Here is a 21,019-nt window from a genome sequence, read left to right on the forward strand (position 1 = left end):
GTAAATGAAAATTCTCATTTAAAAAATTAAAGAAAAGTTTCAATTTATTTTTTTAGAATAAAGATTTAGTGCACAAATACAGCCCAAAGCCAACAGAAAAATAACTTTGCCCTGTCATTTCCCTAAGAAAGCACTGCAATTACTCAGAATAGGCCAAAAGGAAAGAAAGAAAAGAAAAAAGCAATCCTCTGAGTTCTAGGCTTCACAAAAGGACCACATATTATACTATGTACATCGATTTGATGTGCAAGTGTGCAATAAATATATACACATACATTCCTATCTGTTTTACATCATTCTAGAGTATTCATAGAGCAAGCTGGGACTTAGAAATGTAAAAAGGCCATAACAGTAAAAAGGAAAATAAAGGATACAATGGTTTTTAGACCAGTAGAATAATTATGCTTAGCTAATTATTTTAACTTTGGAGCAAACTAAAAAAGTTGTTTTGAAATAAATGGTACCTGTAAGGAATGCTTACTGCAATACTTGTTAAATGTTCTTGGTCAGTTTTTTGATAACAGCACTGACCTGAAGTATATGGTATAGTAACACAACTCTCACTGTCCTAGAATTCCTTTAAATGGCCAGCTATAGCTATCCAGAATCTTTAAGCATTTCAAGAATTGTGTTGCTCAGCCTGTTAAAAGATAAACTAGCTTATAACCTACTTCTCCTTATGTGGCTACATCAGTTGCTCGTGGTCCCAATGACGTATAAAAGAGGATATAAGCTGCTGAAGATTTCACAGAAGAAACGGAAATATCAGAAACTTCATGATCATCAAATTTAAACCACCGCTGTCTTGCTGCATTTTTACAATAGGCAGTGTAGTGGCCTCCATCCAGCCCACCATAGTGATTCTGTGCCAAACAAGACAGAAAATCAAATCAAATTGAATTATTTAAAATATGTCAATAATTTCAAAGAATTATGTTGTTCTTACTTTCCTATGAGGTAAGGAACCACTTGAAACTGGGTTTTTTTGGTTGCTTCAAAAGAAAACGTATTTAGTTTAATGAGATACTTACCGAAACAGAAAACAAGTTATATTTCCTCAAATTGTTCTTTGGACCAATAACATACTGTGACAAGTCAAGATTTTCTAATGGGAAGTCCACAGATGTCTGTAATTTTTGCTTCCATCTGCCATCGTAGGAAAAACTGTAGAGCATAACATTACAGCAATTACACTGACAGACCAAAGACATCAGAATGAACCCTAATTCATTCATTAACAATCCAGATTTTTAGACAGGACCATAAAATCCATTTCAAACACACAATCAGAATTTTAATAGTGGAGGGACCTGTTAAAGACACCTGGTTTCGGACTTCCCTGGTGGTCCAGAGGTTAAGACTCGGCGCTTCCAACGTAGGGGGCGTGGGATCGATCCCTGGTCGGGGAACTAAGATCCCACATACCGCGTGGCGCAGCCAAAAAAGAAAAAAAAAAAAGAAGAAAAGATAATGTAAGTCCCCTACATACGAATCTTCAAATTGTGAACTTCCAAAGATGTGAATGTGCTCGTGTATGCCAGCTGTTGTACTGTACTACTATACTTTTCAAGGTACTATACTGTAAGATTAAAAATGTTTTATTTTTTGTGTTTGTTTTTTATGTATTATTTCTGTGAAAAGTATTATAAACCTATTACAGTATGCCTAGTACTATATAGCAGAGTTAGTTGGGTACCTAGGCTAACCTTATTGGACTTACAAATGAATTGGACTTACAAATGCACTCTCAGAACAGAACTCGTTCATATGTAGGGGACTTGCTGTACTTGGTTTCATTTGTTTTACAAATGAAGAAACTGCCGTTCACAGATATTAACACATTATTGACCAGAGACGTATTAGTATGTCTTTTGTTACCCGAACGTATTGACTGTAGGCATTTCAATATTCATTTACATAACAAATCGCCAGCCGCAGGCGTTAGTTTCTGCAAAAATCCCCCATCAATAATCAGTTAAATGTCTAACCACAGGTCAAACAGCTAGAGTGGTAGAGGTAGGGCCACACCTTGGTCCCTTAATCCCTAGACCAGCTAAAGCTGTTAGATTAGTCTTCTACAAAGGTAAAAAGTTGTGAAAACCCCCATTTATAATGCTAATCACCACAAAAGTACAGAGGAATGACAGAGGAGAGCTGCTCTAGATTTAAGCTTGTACTTTTGGGTACACTAGAGTTGGTAATTGTGAGCATATAAATTAGTGACTGAAATAATGGCATTCCATTATCCTGACATATTCTGCTTCTTTAAACACCAAAATACTGGTATTTTGGTTGGTGTAATATGGTTATTTCAGAATTATTTTTAAAAAATGAACTCTGAACCATTTATACTTTTAGATATTCTCCAAGAGTAATACACAGCATTAAAAATTTTAACAGAACAAATGTGTAATCATTTATAGAATGTTTATACCTCCACAATCTGCAAGAAGCAGCAAAGGACAAGTGATATAATAAGCTTTTGTTAGAAAATTTACGTAAGAGGAATTTGAACATATCAATGTGGAAATTAACATAAATAACTGCCTAAGAATCTCCAATAATATAAGATGAAACAAAAAATTAAAAAGAAATGTTTTCTTTGAAACAAAAATTAGAGCTCTCCATAAACAGATGAAACTTCCTTTTAAAGTTTTTCCAAAAAATGACTTAAAGTTATCACTCCACAGATGGATACCATAAAGACAAAGAATCAGAGCAAAAGACCTGGCACATGTTTTACAACTCTCTCGCCATTATTCTTCTACTGCTATAGGTCCAGATCTTTTTCATTGGCTGGAAAAATCTGGGCAAAAATATGTGTGCACTCTACAATGGCATCCTTAATGTTTTACCTTTAAAAATTATACTTTTAAAAAACTCATATATTTCATTTTCAGCACAGTATTCTTTTTTGTTATGTTTACTATATTGTTTGAATGATAAATTTTATCTAATAGTGTGTTAGAGTTATATTGTATAACATTATTTTTATACATTTTCACTGAATGCTTTGTAATGATTTAAAATTTTCATATTTGAAATGCAATAATTTAGTTTCACTGATTTTTAAAACAATTTTATATTGGAGTATCGTTGATTAACAATGTGTGTTAGTTTTGGGTGTACAGCAAAGTGATTCAGTTATACATATACATGTATCTATCCTTTTTCAAATTCTTTTCCCAGTTAGCTTATTATGGAATATTGAGCAGAGTTCCCTGTGCTATACAGTCGGTCCTTACTCATTATCTATTTTATTTATTTTTTATTTTTTTGGCTGTGCTGCGTGGCTTGTAGGATCTTAATTCCCTGACCAGGGACTGAACCCCCACCCTTGGCAGTGAAAGTGCAGAGTCCTAACCACTGGGCAACCAGGGAATTCTCTTGGTTATCCATTTTAAGTATAGCAGTGTGAACATGTCAATTTCAAACTCCCAATCTATCCCTCCCCGCTAGTTTCACAGATTTTTAAAAACAGAATTATATGAAAGAGTGATGCTGTCACTTTGCCCTGTTATTACAAACACTAAGGTGAACTAGAATCTAATCATTTCTGCCTAGTTTCCCTAGAGATACCGTAACCAGATAATCTTCCTTTGTTATACATCCTAAGCAGGTAGTACAACAAAGTGTTTACAATAAAAGACTTAGAAGTCCTTCATCTAAAAAGTACTAAACACTAAGAAAAATGTGTCCCTTTTACCGTTTCAGATGCACTAAAAGTACAGGTGGCAACTTCCAGATTTCTATCTTTTTTAGCGAATCCCGTCGAGCTCTGCAATGACTGCAGTAAAACCTGTTGTTATCTGTGAGTTTTTCTTCTTTGGAAAATAATCTAAGGCAATCCTGGAGGCAAAAACAAGTAGTAGATACTTGTTAATATTTTCAACACAGTTTCCCTAGCATCTATTCAATCAGTTACTCTGCCAGGATGAGGAATACAACAGTAAACTATTACAAAACAGTTCCTGCCCCCACAAAGTTTATGATCTAGTGAGGGATGCAGACCCAGATGGGAGCTGACAGTGACACAGAGTGTGGCGAGTGGTGGTGCTGCCTATGGTGGAGGGAAGAAGTCCTGCATGCCCTGAGAGCACTGAGGAACAAATTCTACCTGGTGGCTCAGGAAGTTCTGACTAACAGGAAGCCAACACTAAAGGGTGTCAACAAGCTCTCTAAATCACACCGCTGTTGTCTGCAAAACGTATTTATTTGATATACCCATGTAGAGCAAATTCCTATAAAACTGTACCTAAATTAAAGTCAACATACAATTTTCCAAATTAACTTTTAAAACTTCTACAATAAATACAAACTTTAAAAAAATGATTAACTCTAAAAGAATATTTTATAGGAAAATCTTTTAAAAAGGAAAATTTCTTTTAAAAAATGCCGTTTTTTTCCTAATCTACAGACGCCTAATTAAAACAAAATTTTTGTTTAAGTTTTAACCTATAAAATGTTTATGGGGAAAACAAGAGAAATAAATTACTGAATAAAGTACACCTCTATGTGCAAATGAACAGAATTTTTCTTCAACAAATCATTTTCTCTCAATCCTAAACTTACCTGTAATGTACATTTACTTGTAGATGCTAGTGGTAGAGACAGATACATGAAAGCCTCAAATGTCCTAGACTTTTTGTGGCAGGTGAGGCACTGTACTGTGGATTTGAATTGACCCTGAAAAAGGGCAACAATGATAGATTCATTGAGCTGCTTGTGCTTCTGCCAAGCATTTTCTGCAGCTTTAAAGTCATCGAGATGATCATTATTTTCTTCTTTATGTCTCTTCCGATTATCAGCCTGGAAATAAAATTTAGACTCTATATTAATATCTCAAAGTCAACATTTAATATAAAATTGAAAGAGTATAGTAAATACAAACACTCTGCAGATTTAGAAACACTTCTTGTTCTTTTCAGAAAGGAATTCTAATCTCATCAAGTGCCACAAAAAAATTCTAGCCAAAAAAACCTCCTAAAATACCAAAACCCACTTTATCAAAAGGATGTAACTTGTTGCAATTTCTTAACAAATTTTTATTTAAAGAGCTGAAAAGTCTGGTTTTGAAAAGACATTCCACATATAGCTGGGAGTTAGGGCTACAACTAGACAGATGTTACTTTGCTGTCCTAGTCTCATGGATGGATACATTCTATCTATCTATCTATCTATCTACCTTCACACACATATACACATAGACACACAACATACATATATTCACACACATACATATACACATATAAGTGTGTCTATTTGTGTATGTATATGGTCGCTGGTAAGAAAGGTGACCCCAAAGGTATCTGAAAGAGGACAGCTTGGTGCTAAAAAGCAGCCACAGTACACAGACAAAGATGCCTCAGTAATAACTTTTCACATGAATCACTTGGTCACGTGGGTCACAAACACAGCATCTCTGACAACTATTTTTACAAATTTACAACATTTACAAACTTCTTGCAGAAATACCTGTTAACATTTTCATAAGTAAATACAAATTGCATATACTTCCTTTCAAATATTAGACCTATCAGATATATTTGTTTTGAAGTTCCATGCCATAGTACAGAGTCACTAGGTTTCAATAAATTAGCACCGAACAATCACCAACTATAATTTTAAATTGCTATAAAAATGAGTACAATGTTAAGCAACCCTAAGGAGCCTTTGCAACTTAGAAATATTTCTTACTTTATTAAGATCTTCATGGAGACCATCCATTAGGAACAGAAGCAGTTCTTGTGAATCTTGCTGGCTGTATCCTGCAAACTGGTCATTGATCTTCCCAATAGTGATTTTAAAGTCTTTAGGACTGATATACCTGTACTGTCCTGTCCACAGGGCTTTCATGATTATGCCAAATTCTTCCGCCACTTCACCTTTATGCCCCAACAAATTTGACCTTTGCAAATAAAATTAAAGTTACAAAAAAGCAATACAGGAATTATAAAAAGCCAAGGTACAGTGGGTTCTTGACATCAACATTAAACTATTCACATACTGTAATATGTGACCCTACACTAAAATACTTATTCACAGGTTTATTACCAAATACCTATCTGAATCTTACTCTGATTACACCCCTCCAACTTGCTTCCTTTTGGCTGCCAGCCCTGCACGGTCTCCTATTCCTTATCAACAGGCTCCAGTTTATGACAGTGAGGTTCCACCTTCTTGTACTGTTCCTTTCCTGTCTGTCCTTTACCAATCAGAGGAGGCTTTTCTCTACATTTTTTTTTTTTAAACATCTTTATTGGAGTATAATTGCTTTACAATGGTGTGTTAGTTTCTGCTGTATAACAAAGTGAATCAGCTATACGTATGCATATATCCCCACATCTCCTCCCTCTTGCGTCTCCCTCCCACCCTCCCTATCTCACCCCTCTACGTGGGCACAAAGCACCAAGCTGATCTCCCTGTGCTATGCGGCTGCTTTCCACTAGCTATCTATTTACATTTGGTAGTGTATCTAAGTCCATACCACTCTCTCACTTCGTCCCAGCTTACCCTTCCCCCTCTGTGTCCTCAAGTCCATTCTCTGAGTCTGTGTCTTTATTCCCGTCGTACCCCTAGGTTCTTCAGAACCATTTTTTTTTTTTAGATTCCATATATATGTGTTAGCATACAGTATTTGTTTTTCTCTTTCTGACTTACTTAACTCTGTATGACAGTCTCTAGGTCTATCCACCTCACTACAAATAACTCAATTTCATTTCTTTTTATGGCTGAGTAATATTCCATTGTATATATGTGCCACATCTTCTTAATCCATTCATCTGTCGATGGACACTTAGGTTGCTTCCATGTCCTGGCAATTTCTACACTGTTCTTAAGAATATTTTCCTCTTTCCTAATTTGACATCTCTGGAACTGGCTGGTAAGGAAGCGTGGTTAGATCACCCTTTTAATACTGTACTGCAAAAAGTATGATATTTATTTACCTATTAATATCATCGTGATAACAGTTGCGGTTGAAATAATCAGCCAGATGTGGAGTATTACATAGGCACTGCAGTATTGAGTTCATATAACAAGTATTTCCTAAATTACGAAGTCCGGTGAGAGCTGGTCCAGATCCTCCAAAAACAGGATTGAGGTTCCGAATTTGCGAAGCAGAAAGCCTTGTGATCTCAGTTTTAGGGTAGCTTGTTGGCCTAAGGAAGAAAAAAGTGTACAAGATACTTTAAAATGTACAGCACCTGAAATGAAGGTTCATACTACAAAGGGCAGTAAACTCCAGCATTGGTACCAGAGTATTCAGTAATCTTGCAAATAGTTATTAAGTTAGCTCATAAGGTAATGGGTCTTACAGGACATTTAGTATCTATGTTAACACTGGTTATATTCTGTGACCCTCCCATGAAACAAACACCTTTAACCTCTTATGTGAGTCCATGGTTTTTTACAGATACCCCGAGATAGATTCTCTGGCTTCTCATGAACAGGTAGAGTCTTCTAGTAGAGAAGCCTCTTTCAAACTTCTTTAAATGATCCCAGGAAGTTTAGCATTACCAAATGTTGTATTCAACCAGAATGCCAAACAAGGAATCAAAAAAAAAAAGTGTATGTGTGTATATACATATGGTACTGTGGAGTATATTATTAAGCAGGCAGAGGTTAATTGGGTACTAAAACCTAAAGTCTAGAGCTGTGCTGACAAATATGGTAGTAGCCACTAGCCACAGGTGGCTATATAAATGTAAGATAAAATTTAAAATTTAGCTTTTTAGTTACATTAGCCACAATTCAAAATAGCCACTACCATACTGGACAGCACAGATACAGAACATTTCTATCTTCACAGATACAGAACATTTCTATCAACATGTCTACTGGAGAGCACTAGACTAGAGAATGCCTCCAAGACTTTTGTTACTTAGTGTATTTGATTTATATGTGGAACTTCTAGAACTGCTACAGCATTAAGAGAACTCCTAAGTGATAAGTCTTTCTTTTATTATTGATCCTAAGTATATTTCCACCTCTGAAAGGAATATTGAGAACAGATTATATTTCAACCACCTTTTCTTTACACATGGCTCAGGTGTATGCACTCATGTGCTATTTCTCTGTTCAACACAGATAAAAAAAATACATGAACTGCATATGCTGTAGTTTTTAAAACTGTCAAATTAACAAACTTTCATAAGAATGATAATTCAAGAAGGAATTACACCTCACCAGCTTTAATAGTGAGCCCTAAAATCTACAACTAGATTTACCGATTTTACAAAATCTCCTCCAGGTAAGTCCTACCTGGCAGGGAAGGTTCTCATGAGGAAAATATATTAACTACTTTTTGTGGAGGTGATTCTGAAGAGGCCAAAAAGACAGCCTAGTTAGAATTCCTTAGCAATTAAGAGAGTGTATTTAATAAATAGAAAAATTCATTTATTTTCACTTCCATCTATCCTACGTTCCCCAAAATTAATGATCAGAAGTGGTAAATAGACTAACAAACTATCTTCTCATAATCCTATCAATCATAAGCTAGGAGCATTAGAGTATTCAATAAGGGATAAAGCCAGGAATACATCTAAATGAGTTACTGTTTTGGGGAAACCTAAATGAATCACGTATTGATCACCACTTGTGAACAGAGTAACAGAAATACAATGAAGGAAAAGGAAACAATACGGATTAGAAGCTGATACACACTATAATGCTCATTATTTTAATACTATATAAGTTCGCTCCCGTATTACTGGCTGAGTTAAAAAAAAAAAGTTTGGAATTGAAGAGCTGCAACAAGACATACTCAATAATCCTATAAATTATGGTCCTCAAAAGGAGATTTAGGGCTCAGAGGAAGTTTATGAAACACATCTAAGCAGTCTATGGCACACTGCCTTAAAACTTAACAAGGTGTATACTTTTATATCTACATTATTACGTCTGTGATATATTTAAGTTAGCACTTGGGAGAAAAACCAAGGACATTTAATCCATTTATTTCTTTTTTCCTCTTTAGTAAATAAAGGCTGGGATAGCCATCCACAGAACTTTCTGATGCCCTGATATTAATAAACTGATATGTTTATAGTAGAGGTTTTCAAATACAGCAGATGATTCTGTTTCTAGGAGTTAGGATAAACTTACTTGTTTTCCCGATTAACTGTTGGAGTTACTGCTGGCCTCCTCTTCTCTTCCTCTTGAATGGCTTGGGTTATATCTGGGGAGGAGTAGGAGCGCTTCAGCTTGGACGGTTCTCTATCCCGCTCGGCAGGAATCTGTGGCTTGGCTTTGTGAGTTGGAGGGGTGGAAGGAGGTGCAGATGAAGGAGCCATTTCCGGTGGATACATATGAACAGTGTTGGTGGGCGAATGATAGTAACGAAAAGTTCCAGTGATAGGGTCAAGAAACTTACATGGGGAAAAAAAAAAGACAGGTCAAAAAATGATGAACATTGAATGAACAACAACAAAAAAACACTCAAAAGTATTTCACTGCTAAATTTACTTCTGGATTAAAATTATTTGAATAAAATGGTGATAATCACTTCTATAATTAAACTTTCAAAGAACTTTAGGTTTTAAAGTGATACACTGTTTCTCAATGACAAATGCCAGGATGTTCATATACTGAAGCCAGCATTCCAGATTGGATATTGAAAAATCTAACCCTGCTGTAATTAGGGAAATGAGCTATGTCCTTTATAATGAAGAAACAGAATCGACTCTGCAGAGAAGATGTAGAATAAACAAATACATGTTTTGTTTTTTAAAAAAACAGTGACCATGTAATTTATTTCTGTGCTAATTTTGAATTTTACCTTGGCCCAGCCTGAAGGCAGTCCTGGTACGATCCTCCCCATTTCTTCACTTCGTGCTCTTGTCAAAGGCTCTCGAGACTAGTTTAAAGAAAAAAAAACAAAAAAGTAAAAGCTTTTTAAATTACATTTTGCCATATACAAACTTAAGCTACTTGTACCAAAGAACCAAAAAGCCTTGTGTTGCTGCCCTTAATATTTTTTAAAACAAGTTCAAAGATGAAGAACTATACATGTTTTCTTTCTTTTTTAAATAGATCTTTATTGGAGTATAATTGCTTCACAATACTGTGTTAGTTTCTGTTGCACAACAAAGCGAATCAGCCATATGCATACACATGTCCCCATATCCCCCTCCCATTCTCCCTATCCCACCCCTCTAGGTCATCCCAAAGCACCAAGCCAATCTCCCTGTGCTATATTGCTGCTTCCCACCAGGAACTATTTTACATTTGGTAGTGTATATATGTCGATGCTACTCTCACTTCACCCCAGCTTCCCCCTCCCACCCCAAGTCCTCAAGTCCATTCTCTATGTCTACCTCTTTATTCCTGCCCTGCAATTAGGTTCATCAGTACCATTTTTTCTTTTGTTAGATTCCATATATATGCATTAGATTACAGTATTTGTTTTTCTCTTTCTGACTTACTTCACTCCATATGACAGACTCTAGGTCCATCCACCTCACTACAAATAACTCAATTTCATTTCTTTTTATGGCTGAGTAATATTCCATTTATATATGTTTTCTTAAAGTCCTAAAATTATCACAGCAAGGGGAAGGAGTGTGTGTGCACAAGCCTATAATAACGGTGACTTTTAAAAGTTTCTCTAAAAAAACAGAAACACAGGCTTCCCTGGTGGCACAGTGGTTAAGAATCCACCTGCCAATGCAGGGGACACAGGTTCGAGCCCTGGTCCGGGAAGATCCCACATGTTGCAGAGCAACTAAGCCTGTATGCCACAACTATTGAGCCTGAGCTCTAGAGCCCGTGAGCCACAACTACTGAGTTCGCGTGCCACAACTACTGAAGCCCGCATGCCCTAGAGCCTGTGCTCCGCAACAAGAGAAGCCACTGCAATGAGAAGCCCGCCTACCACAATGAAGAGTAGCCCCTGCTCTCTGCAACTCGAGAAAGCCCGTGCACAGCAACGAAGACCCAATGCAGCCAAAAAGAAAAAAGAAAAAAATATATTTATAAAAGAAAAGAAAAAATAATAAATTGGACTTCATCAAAAACCCCCCAAAAAACAAAAAAAAACAGAAACACAAAGACAATTTCACTTCTAGGTGCCAACCCAAAAGAAATGAAAATAAATTTCCATACAAAGATACTTAGATGCAAATGTTCATAGCAGCATTATTCATAACAGCCCCAAAGCAGAAGCAATCCAATGTCCATCAAATGTGGTATATCCATACAACGGAATACTACTCAGCAACAAAAAGAATAAACTACTGATATGTGGTACAATATAGATGAATGTCAAAAAATTACAGTAGGTGAAAGAAGAAATATACAAAAGACTATATATATATTATTTGTATGAAATGCCTAGAAGAGGCAAATCTGTGGAGACAAAGATTAGATTCATGGTTGCCTGGAATGGGGAGTGACTATAGCTGGGCACAGAGATCTTTTTGGTGTGATAGAAATGTCCTAAAGTTGGATTGCATTAAAACTGTTTCACAACTCTGAACTGAAATCACTGAACTGTACACTAAAAATGGATTACTTTTATGGTATTCAAATTATACCTCAAGAAAACTCTTAAATAAAAACAAAGGCAAAGACATCTTATAAAAGGCCTAAATATTTTTAAAATTGTGATGAAATGTAACATTTACCACCTTGAACATTTTTAAGTGTATAGGTAAGTGGCATTAAGTATATTCACACTGCTGTGCAACCACTCTCCAGAACTCTCTTCATCTTGCAAAACTAAAACTCTGTACCCATTTAAACAACTCCCAACTTCTCCCAACCCCCAGGTCCCTGGCAACCACCACTCTACTTCCTGTCTCTATGAATTTAACCATTCTAGGTACCCTATATAAACGGAATCAAAGAACATTTGTCCTCTTGTGACTGGTTAGCGTAATGTCATCAAGGTTCATCCATGTCAGAATTTCTTTTTTTAAAGATGAATAATATTCCATTGTATGTATATACCACATTTTTTATAGATTCATCTGTCAGTGTATACTTGAGTTGCTTCCATCCTTTGGCCATTATGAATAATACTCTATGAACATGGGTGTATAAATATCTCTTTGAGAGTCTGCTTTCAATTCTTTTGGGTATCTATCCAGGAGTAGAATTGCTAGATCATACAATAAGGCCTAAGTATCTTTTAATTTCATAAAATGAATAGAACATATCATCTTACTTTAAATAGGAAGATAAGGATCTATTCCCTTTAGCATATAAGTGGATCCATCATGCAAAAACAAGCAAAAAATGCTACCAAAGATAGCAAAGATTCCCTCAGAGAGAAGATCTTAAGATGGAGGAGGATGATATGGTAGAGATAACCACATGGTTATAATCCATGTTTTTTTTCCTATCCAATGAACTGTTGCTTACTTTATTTCTTTCAGTGCCTTCTGTATTCTCTCTAAAAGTTCCAGTCTTTAGAATTCCACTTTCTGGTTGTCCTTTAATCTTAACAGGCTATAAAATTATTAAAATCAGAAGTGAAACAAAACTTTAACTTTTCCCCAGCATAAACCTACCTATCACTAGCTAATACAAGCAAATCCATCAGACTGCAAGTGTAAAAAGAGAGAGAAAAAAAATGAGGCTCTGAAAAGTTTATTTGATTTTATTGTCAAATTAGACACTTAAAATTAAAGGTGGCAGGGCCCATGTGGGATTTCCTAACTCCAAAGGTAAAGAACTAAGAAACTTTGATGAATCAGTGGTGGGGAAGAGATGTGAATCACAGTGGGTTATGAAGCAGTGATTCATAATACATGGCCAAGTATAAGATGTTGGGTCATTAGTGTACACACACCATGGACTCTTGTGAACATTATCCTTTTATTTAAATCTCTTATGATTTTGGCTACCTTGAAAGTGGTAGTGATCTAAGATCATTAACGTATTAAAGAGAATGAAGCGATTATAGAATTTCATACAGAGCAATATTCAGGAGTGCAAAATTCATTTTATATCCTCTTAGAACTTCTCATAGATGCTTTAAAAAATTCACTTTAATTTTATAGATTTAAAAAATAACTACAGTAAAGTAAAAACTTAAAAGTGTGATAATTTAAATAAAATTTATTCCAGAATAAATCACACATTTTGCCTACTTTTAAAAGGACCATACAATGAATGCAATCTTAACTTTCCTTCAGTGTGTTACATTATAGGAAACATAAAAAAACGACATGTGATCATCTCAGGGCTATTTAGACTTGTATGCATATTTGGCACCTAAACTAAATGACCCCAGAAATACGAATGCTTTAAATTCTTAAGACTACCTGCCTCTGGATAGAAGGTGGCTTTGGAATTTAACTGCATATGTGATTCACAGGCAACTTACTTAACCTCTAAGCTTCAATTTCATCTGTAAATTGAATTCCTCATAGAGTTATCATTAGGAGGAATAAGTAAGATTATGTATCAATAGAAGAAATATCTGGCATATACTAGCTACACAATGAATAATATTCAAGTGGTAAGAGCTCATAAGTTCTGATTCTCCTATGAATAAAGTTAGAGAATTTTAGAACATGGGCTTCATTTTCCTAACTTTGGATGTTTAGAAGGCTTTTGCATGGGACCTACATCTTTGATAATTAAAGTTACTAGGTTACGTGTTCCCTGGATAAATGTGGCACTAATATGAATTGTTAATTTGGGTATATGCATAAACTGCTGCTCGAGAAGTATAGAAATTGACATTCAATAAAGACAGTATTTTGCCTCCAATTAAAATTCTTTTCACACTACCAAAAATACATTTCCATTTATATGAAATGTAAAAAGGGCTAGCTGTTCTTGCTATTATAAAAACTTATTTGTTAGAAGATGACATGATACTATACATAGAAAATCCTAAAGATGCCACCAGAAAACTACTAGAGCTCATCAATGAATTCGGTTAAGTTGCAGTATACAAAACTCATATACAGAAATCTGTTGCATTTGTATACACTAATAATGAACTATCAGAAAGAAATTAAGAAAACAATCCCATTTACAATTGCATCAAAAAGAATAAAATAGGGACTTCCCTGGTGGACCAGTGATAAAGAATCCACCTTCCAATGCAGGGGACGTGGGTTCGATCCCTGGTCGGGGAACTAAGATCCCACATGCCACAGGGCAACTAAGCCTGCGTGTCACAACTACTGAGCTCACACGCCTCAACGAGAGAGCCTGCATGCCTCAATGAGAGAGCTCGCATGCCACAAACTACAGAGCCCATGTGCTCTGGAGCCCACACACCACAACTACAGAGCCTTCATGCCCTGGAGCCCACATGCCACAACTAGAGAGAGAAGACCACACCACAACTAGAGAGAAGAAGCCCACACCACAATGAAGAGCCTGCACTACAACGAGAGATCCCACGTGCTACAACTAATACCTGATGCCGCCAAAAAAAATTTTTTTTTAAATAAAGAAAATAAATAAATATTAAAAAAAGAATAAAATATATAGGAATAAATCTAAGTAAGGAGGTAAAAGACCTGTACTTGGAAAACTATAAGACACTGATGAAAGATAATTGAGGATGACCCAAACAGATGAAAAGATAATACTGTGTTCATGGATTGGAAGAATTAATATTGTTAAAATGTCCATTCTACCCAAGGCAATCTACAGATTCAATGAAATCTCTATCAAAACACCAATGGTGCTCTCTATTGTCTTCTCTGCACTGGGAGCAGCTCTCCTGCCATGGCCCTTCAGCCCCTGAAAATGTACACTTGCGCCAAGTTCGTCTCCATCCCCTCCTTGATCAGGAGAACCTCTCCACTAATGAGCTGATCACTGTCTGCAGTGGTGCTGAAACGACTGGAGACGCTGACAGATGAGAGCCACAGCAGCTTGGCAGCCCCGAGTCCCCTGACCACCTCACTTATTCCTAGCCGCTGCTTCCAAACCAGTGCCATTTCAAGGGACACTGACACAGCAGCCAAGTTCACTGGAGCTGGGGCTGCCATAGTAGGGGTGGCTGGCTCTGGGGCTGGAATTGGGACTGTGTTTGGGAGCCTCATCATTGGTTATGCCAGGAACCCTTCTCTGAAGCAACAGCTCTTCTCCTACACCATTCTGGGCTTTGCCTCTCAGAAGCCATGGGACTCTTTTGCCTGATGGTGGCCTTTCTCATCCTCTTCGCCATGTGAAGGGGCTGTTTCCACCTCCCATAGTTCTTTCTCCCATGTCTTGTCTGCCCTGTATGTTCCTTTTCCTGTACCACCCCAGGCAACCTGGGGAAAGGGGTTAGCTCAGGGTTTGACAGAAGGAAGACAAATGAATACTATATTAATAAGAAAAAAGAAAAAAAAACAAAAAAGACACCAATGGCATTTTCCACAGAACTAGAACAAATAATCTAAAATGTTTACAGAAACACAAAAGACCCCAAATAGCCAAAGCAATCTTGGGAAAGAACAGAACTGGAGGAATCATGCTCCCTGACTTCAACTACAAACCTACAGTCATCAAACCAGTAATGGTACTGGCACAAAAACAGCCACACAGATCAATGGAACAGAACAGAGAGGCCAGAAATGAACCCACACTTATATGGTCAATTAATCTATGACAAGGGAGGAAGAATATACAATGGGGAAAAGACAACCTCTTCAATAAATGGTGTTGTTGATGGATCAGGTCTTTGAGATACATAAGGAAGCAAGTATTTTTTTTCCACACTTCTTTTTATTGGATGAAATAATTCAAAGTATGTATGCATTATAAAGTTCAGCATTCAAAGAGCAATGACATTTTATTAATATTAAAAATAAGCCAGGAGTCCCCTGGTGGTCCAATGGTCAGGACTCCACGCTTTCACTGCAGTGGCCCCGGGTGCAATCCCTGGTTGGGGAACTAAGATCCCACAAGCTGTGTGAAGCAGCCCCCAAAAAACCAAAACCAAAACCAACCAACCAAACAAAAAAACCAAGAGAAAAGATGTAAAACAAACAAAAAAAACCCCAAAAAACAAAACAAAAATGGTGTTGGAAAAACTGGACAGCTACATGCAGAAGAATCAAACTAGACTATTCTCCTACAACATGCACAAAAATAAATTCAAAATGGATTAAAAACTTAAATGTAAGACCTGAAACCATAAAACTTCTAGAAGAAAACACAGGCAGAACACTCTTTGACATTGGTCTTAGTAATATTTTTTTGCATGTCTCCTCAGGCAAAGGAAACAAAAGCAAAAATAAACAAATGGGACTATATCAAATTAAAAAGCTTTTGCACAGAGAAGGAAACTATCAACAAAATGAAAAGGCCACCTACTGAATGGGAGAAGATACTTGCAAATAATAATATCTGATAAGGGGTTAATATCAAAATTATACAAAGAACTCAGATAGCTCAACATCAAAGAAACAAAAAAACCTGATTTAAAAATGGGCAGAGGGGCTTCCCTGGTGGCGCAGTGGTTGAGAGTCCGCCTGCCGATGCAGGGGACACGGGTTTGTGCCCCCATCTGGGAAGATCCCACATGCCGCGGAGCGGCTGGGCCCGTGAGCCATGGCCGCTGAGCCTGCGCGTCCGGAGCCTGTGCTCCGCAACGGGAGAGGCCACAACAGTGAGAGGCCTGTGTACCGCAAAAATAAATAAATAAATAAATAATGGGCAGAGGATGTGAATAAACATTTTTCTGAAGAACACATACAGATGGCCAACAGCACATGAAAAGATGCTCAACATCACCAGTCATCAGGGAAATGCAAATCAAAACCACAATGAGATATTACCTCACACCTGTCAAAATGGCTATTATCAAAAAGACCACAAATAACAAGTACTGGCGAGAATGTGGAGAAAAAGGAGCCTTACTACAACACTGTTGGTGGGAACGTAAATTGGTACAGTTGCTATGAAAAACAGTATGGAGATTCCTTAAAAACTGAAAAATAGAACTACCATATGATCCAGCAATTCCACTCCTGGTTATTTATCCAAAGAAACCAAAAACAGTAACTAGAAAAGATACATGTACCCCTATATTCATTGCAGCATTATTTACAATAGCCAAGATACGGAAGCAACCCAGGTGCCCATTAGTCAGCCATTAAAAAAAAAAAAAGAATGAAATCTTGCCACTTGTGACAACATGGATGGACCTAGAGGGTAGTAGGCTAAGTGAAATAAGTCAGCCCCCAAAAGATAAAATATTGTATGATTTCACTTACATGTAGAATCTAAAAAACAAATGAACAAACATAAAACAGAAACAGTTATAGATACAGAGAACAAACAGGTGGTCATAGGGGAGGACAGTGTGGGGAAGAAAGAAATAGGTGAGGGAGATTAAGAGGTATAAACTTTCAGTTGCAAAATAAATGTCACAGTGATGAAATATATACACTGTGGGGAATATAGTCAATAGCTATGTATCCTTGTATGGTGACATATCGTAACTAGACTTATTATGGTGATCATTTTGAAATGTATAGAAACACCAAATTGCTATGTTGTATAACAGGAACTAACAGAGTGTTATAAATCATTTATACTTCAAAAACAAACAAACACACAGGAAAAAAAGATCAGATTTGTGGTTATCGGAGGTGGGAGGTAGGAGTAGGGGGAACTGGATGAAGGTAGTTGTAAGGTACAAACTTCCAGTTATAAGGTAAGTAAGTACTGGGGATGTAATGTACAACATGACAAATATACTCAACACTGCTGTATGTTACATATGAAAGATGTTAAGAAAGTAAATCCTAAGAGTTCTTACCATACAATTTTTTTTTTTACTGTTTCTTTAATTTTGTATCTCTATGAGATGATGGGTGTTCATTAAATTTACTGTGATAATTATTTCATGATGTATGTAAGTCAAATCATTATGCTGTACATCTTAAACTTATACAGTGCTGTATGTCAATCATATCTCAATATAACTAGAAGGAAAAAAATAAAGTAGGATTAAAAAAACCCAAAACACTTATTTAGTTTAGTGTTCAAAAGGGAAAGGCATTGTTAATTGCATAATAGACAACAACAACAGCAACAAAATAAAACAAAAAGGCAAAAAAAAAGCCCAAGAAAAGCATACATATTATTAGGTTAAAAAAAAAAATCTCCTCCAGGGGACTTCCCTGGTGGTCTAGTGAGTGGTTAGGATCTGGTGCTTTCACTGCCATGGCCAGGTTCAATCCCTGGTCTGGGAACTGAGATCCTGAAAGCTGCACAGGGCAGCCAAAAAAAGAAAAAAAAAATCTCCTCCAAAATTATGAAAATCAATGTTGGGGAATAGCCAAGGGCAGAAAAAGGCAACATTAATGGGGTTATTGCCAATATTATTGACTAGATGAATCAACGAACAAAATGACATAGTCCTGACAAAAAAAATCATTATACACAAAGATAAATGTTGGTTCATTCAGATGTCACTGATTTTGGACATATTCTAAGCAGAGACAAACTTCATTATATAAATATTTGGCAGCAAATTCCTCCATTCGGAGATCGTATTATATCTCATTCCAGTCTTTTGATGATCATACATCAAGAATAAAAATAAAGAATGTAGAACTTCCCTGGTGGTGCAATAGTTAAGAATCCACCTGCCAATGCAGGGGAAATGGGTTTAAGCCCTGGTCTGGAAAGATTCCACATGCCGTGGAGCAACTAAGCCCATGCGCCACAGCTGCTGAGCCTGTGCTCTAGAGCCCATGAGCCACAACTACCGAGCCCATGAGCCACAACTACTGAAGCCCTCGCACCTAGAGCCCGTGCTCCGCAACAAGAGAAGACATCACAATGAGAAGCCCAAGCACTGCAACAAAGAGTAGCCCCCGCTCGCTGCAACTAGAGAAAAGCCCACGCACAGCATCGAAGACCCAATGCAGCCAAAAATAAGTAAATAAATTTATTAAAAAAAAAAGAAGAATGTAGCTATTTATCTCAATTATTGAAAATATGTTGCATTTCATAGACACAAAAAGGAATTCCATTCCCAACCAATCAAATAAGAGTAGGAGTAAGCAAATGTAGGTGGATCAGTACAAATCTATCATCTCCTAAGAAAATTACTTAAAATGCCTGCCCTGTTTATGGAATGCTACTGGTGTTATCTTTTTATATACATTTTATTACACTTAGTTGGCAACTTGTACTGTTTGTTTCTGCTTACCTTGCCTGAACTCGAATCTCCTGCCACAGAGGCATGGGGCACATCTCCCATTGACTTTTTCTGCACTTCTGGGGTTGGACACCTTTTCCCCCTGTCTTCCACAGATTTCTTGGCATCAGTAGTTTCATGTTCACTTTTACTTTGTCTTTTTACTCCTGTTATTTCTCTGCCCTTCTTTGCTGAGGTTTCTTTATCTTCTTTCTTGGGCTGTTCACCTTCTTTCTTTTCCATTTGTTCTTTTGCTTTTTGTTGCTTCTCTGTGATTTCATTTTCTTCAGCTTCTTGTTTCTTTCTGTCTTTTTGTTCTTCTTCTTCTTTCCTCAGTTTCTCTTTCTGTTCCTCTTGCTGCCTTTCTCTAAGTTCTTTTTCTTGTTTGTTTTTCTCCATTAGAAGAGCAGTTTCTGCATGAATACGAGCTTTTTCTTCATCTGTTAACATGGCAGTTGGAAGGGGAAATACCGGTTTTGTGGACCGATCAGGAACAACTTTTCCATTCTGAGGAGACTGTTGCTCATTATCTGTAATTTCAGATTTTATTCTATGATCTTCAGGCAATTTGACTGCCGGTTTTTTAGTACGATCAATCTATATCAACAAAAACAGAGAAAAACATACTTTTGTCAAAATCCAGGAACATAGTAACCTCAGTTCTTGATATCAAGTTGTGATAAAAGAATCATCACTGTGTGGAGACAACATCTACCAAAACATCTACTTGTAAATTATCCAATGTCAAGATTTCTCAGAAGGCACTTGGCACTTATGTCCTCTTGATTCCACACTTTCAATACCCTGATATGTTCTGTATATGAAGAGTTCACTCTAAAACGTAAAACCCAGACCTGGGCATACCTAAAGTTCCATTTCTACATAACCAACTGCCTACTCAATATCTTCATGTGAGTGTCTCACATATACCACAAACCTAAAATGGCCAAAAGTGAATTCATGATTTCACCCCACAAACACATGGGTGTGACCACTGTGCAAATAGTTGCTCAAACCAGAAAATTTATTTCTCCACACTGTTACCAGAGTAATCATTTTAAAGCACAAATCCGAACACCAACTTAAAACCTTATTTTAAATAGCCACTCACTGTACTTAGATTACATCTAAAATCCTTGCCATGCCTGTGTGGTCTCACTTCTGCCTATCTCCCCAGTCTTATCTCATACCACTTGTTACACCAGCCATACTTGCCTCCCTCCACTTAATTCCTCAAAGATGCCATGCTCCTTCCCAACTCAGGTCTTTATACCAGCTGTTCATCTAGATAATCCCCACCACAACATTAGATCTTAGCTTAAATATCTCTTCCTTAAACACTTCCCTGATCCCTAAGACTAGCCAAGTCCCCTGATATATGCCCTCATAATACCCTATTCTTTTCCCTCATAGTACTTACTGGGATTCTGATTAAATAACTATAATTGTCTGTTTAAAATCTTTCCTCCCTCTGAGCACATAAGCTCCAGGAGGGTAGAGACTGTGCCTGACACTTAGTAAATAAATGTTGCAGGGCAAATGAATAAAATATTCCATAACAACTTTCATAAGAGATAAGATACTAGTAAGACAAACTGAGTAATTACCTCAATTTAACAACATACTAACCATACAAAATTGTTAAAAGTGACCCTAACATCATTTCTTGAGAATGAAGTTTACTGAAACAAAAATGAGAATATCTGCCAGTAACAACCTGTGTAGTGTTCTTACAAAATGAACTGTTTTTCCATTAGAAACACTACCATAGCAAGAAGGAATCATTCCTTTGCTCCTTACTTCTCTTTTTGCCTCTTCACTTAAAATAAAAACAAAACTATTCCCCGCCCCCTTTTCTAAATTTATTTGAGAATGAAGTGAGAAGAACCACTATGAGAATGAGGTTAA

At 36.7% G+C, this 21,019-nt stretch overlaps 1 protein-coding gene and 1 pseudogene across 5 annotated transcripts in view; one reads left to right on the forward strand and one right to left on the reverse strand.

Annotated features, from left to right (window-relative positions):
• Positions 1 to 677: 677 nt before the first annotated feature.
• The window catches only part of USP8 (ubiquitin specific peptidase 8), a gene marked incomplete at both ends in the record, with an annotated part of 47,413 nt that continues 27,071 nt past the window's right edge, over positions 678 to 21,019 (reverse strand). For 2 of the 4 annotated variants that reach the window (XM_079700296.1, XM_079700297.1), the window contains 9 exons: positions 678 to 863; positions 1,032 to 1,164; positions 3,707 to 3,849; positions 4,573 to 4,809; positions 5,698 to 5,908; positions 6,948 to 7,160; positions 9,106 to 9,368; positions 9,779 to 9,856; positions 19,124 to 19,708. In XM_079700296.1, coding sequence (XP_079556422.1) covers positions 678 to 863; positions 1,032 to 1,164; positions 3,707 to 3,849; positions 4,573 to 4,809; positions 5,698 to 5,908; positions 6,948 to 7,160; positions 9,106 to 9,368; positions 9,779 to 9,856; positions 19,124 to 19,708 — 2,049 coding nt within the window. Of the gene's footprint in view, positions 864 to 1,031; positions 1,165 to 3,706; positions 3,850 to 4,572; positions 4,810 to 5,697; positions 5,909 to 6,947; positions 7,161 to 9,105; positions 9,369 to 9,778; positions 9,857 to 12,363; positions 12,451 to 19,123; positions 19,709 to 21,019 lie in introns of all 4 variants that reach the window. The other 2 variants (XM_079700295.1, XM_079700294.1) reach the window with 2 other exon arrangements.
• Positions 14,668 to 15,143, forward strand: LOC307050332 (ATP synthase F(0) complex subunit C2, mitochondrial-like; annotated as a pseudogene). Its single transcript has one exon. The product of its transcript is annotated as an ATP synthase F(0) complex subunit C2, mitochondrial-like (transcript).

The sequence above is a fragment of the Hyperoodon ampullatus genome, assembly GCF_949752795.1.
Source record: "Hyperoodon ampullatus genome assembly, chromosome: 3".
Lineage (NCBI taxonomy): Eukaryota > Metazoa > Chordata > Mammalia > Artiodactyla > Ziphiidae > Hyperoodon > Hyperoodon ampullatus.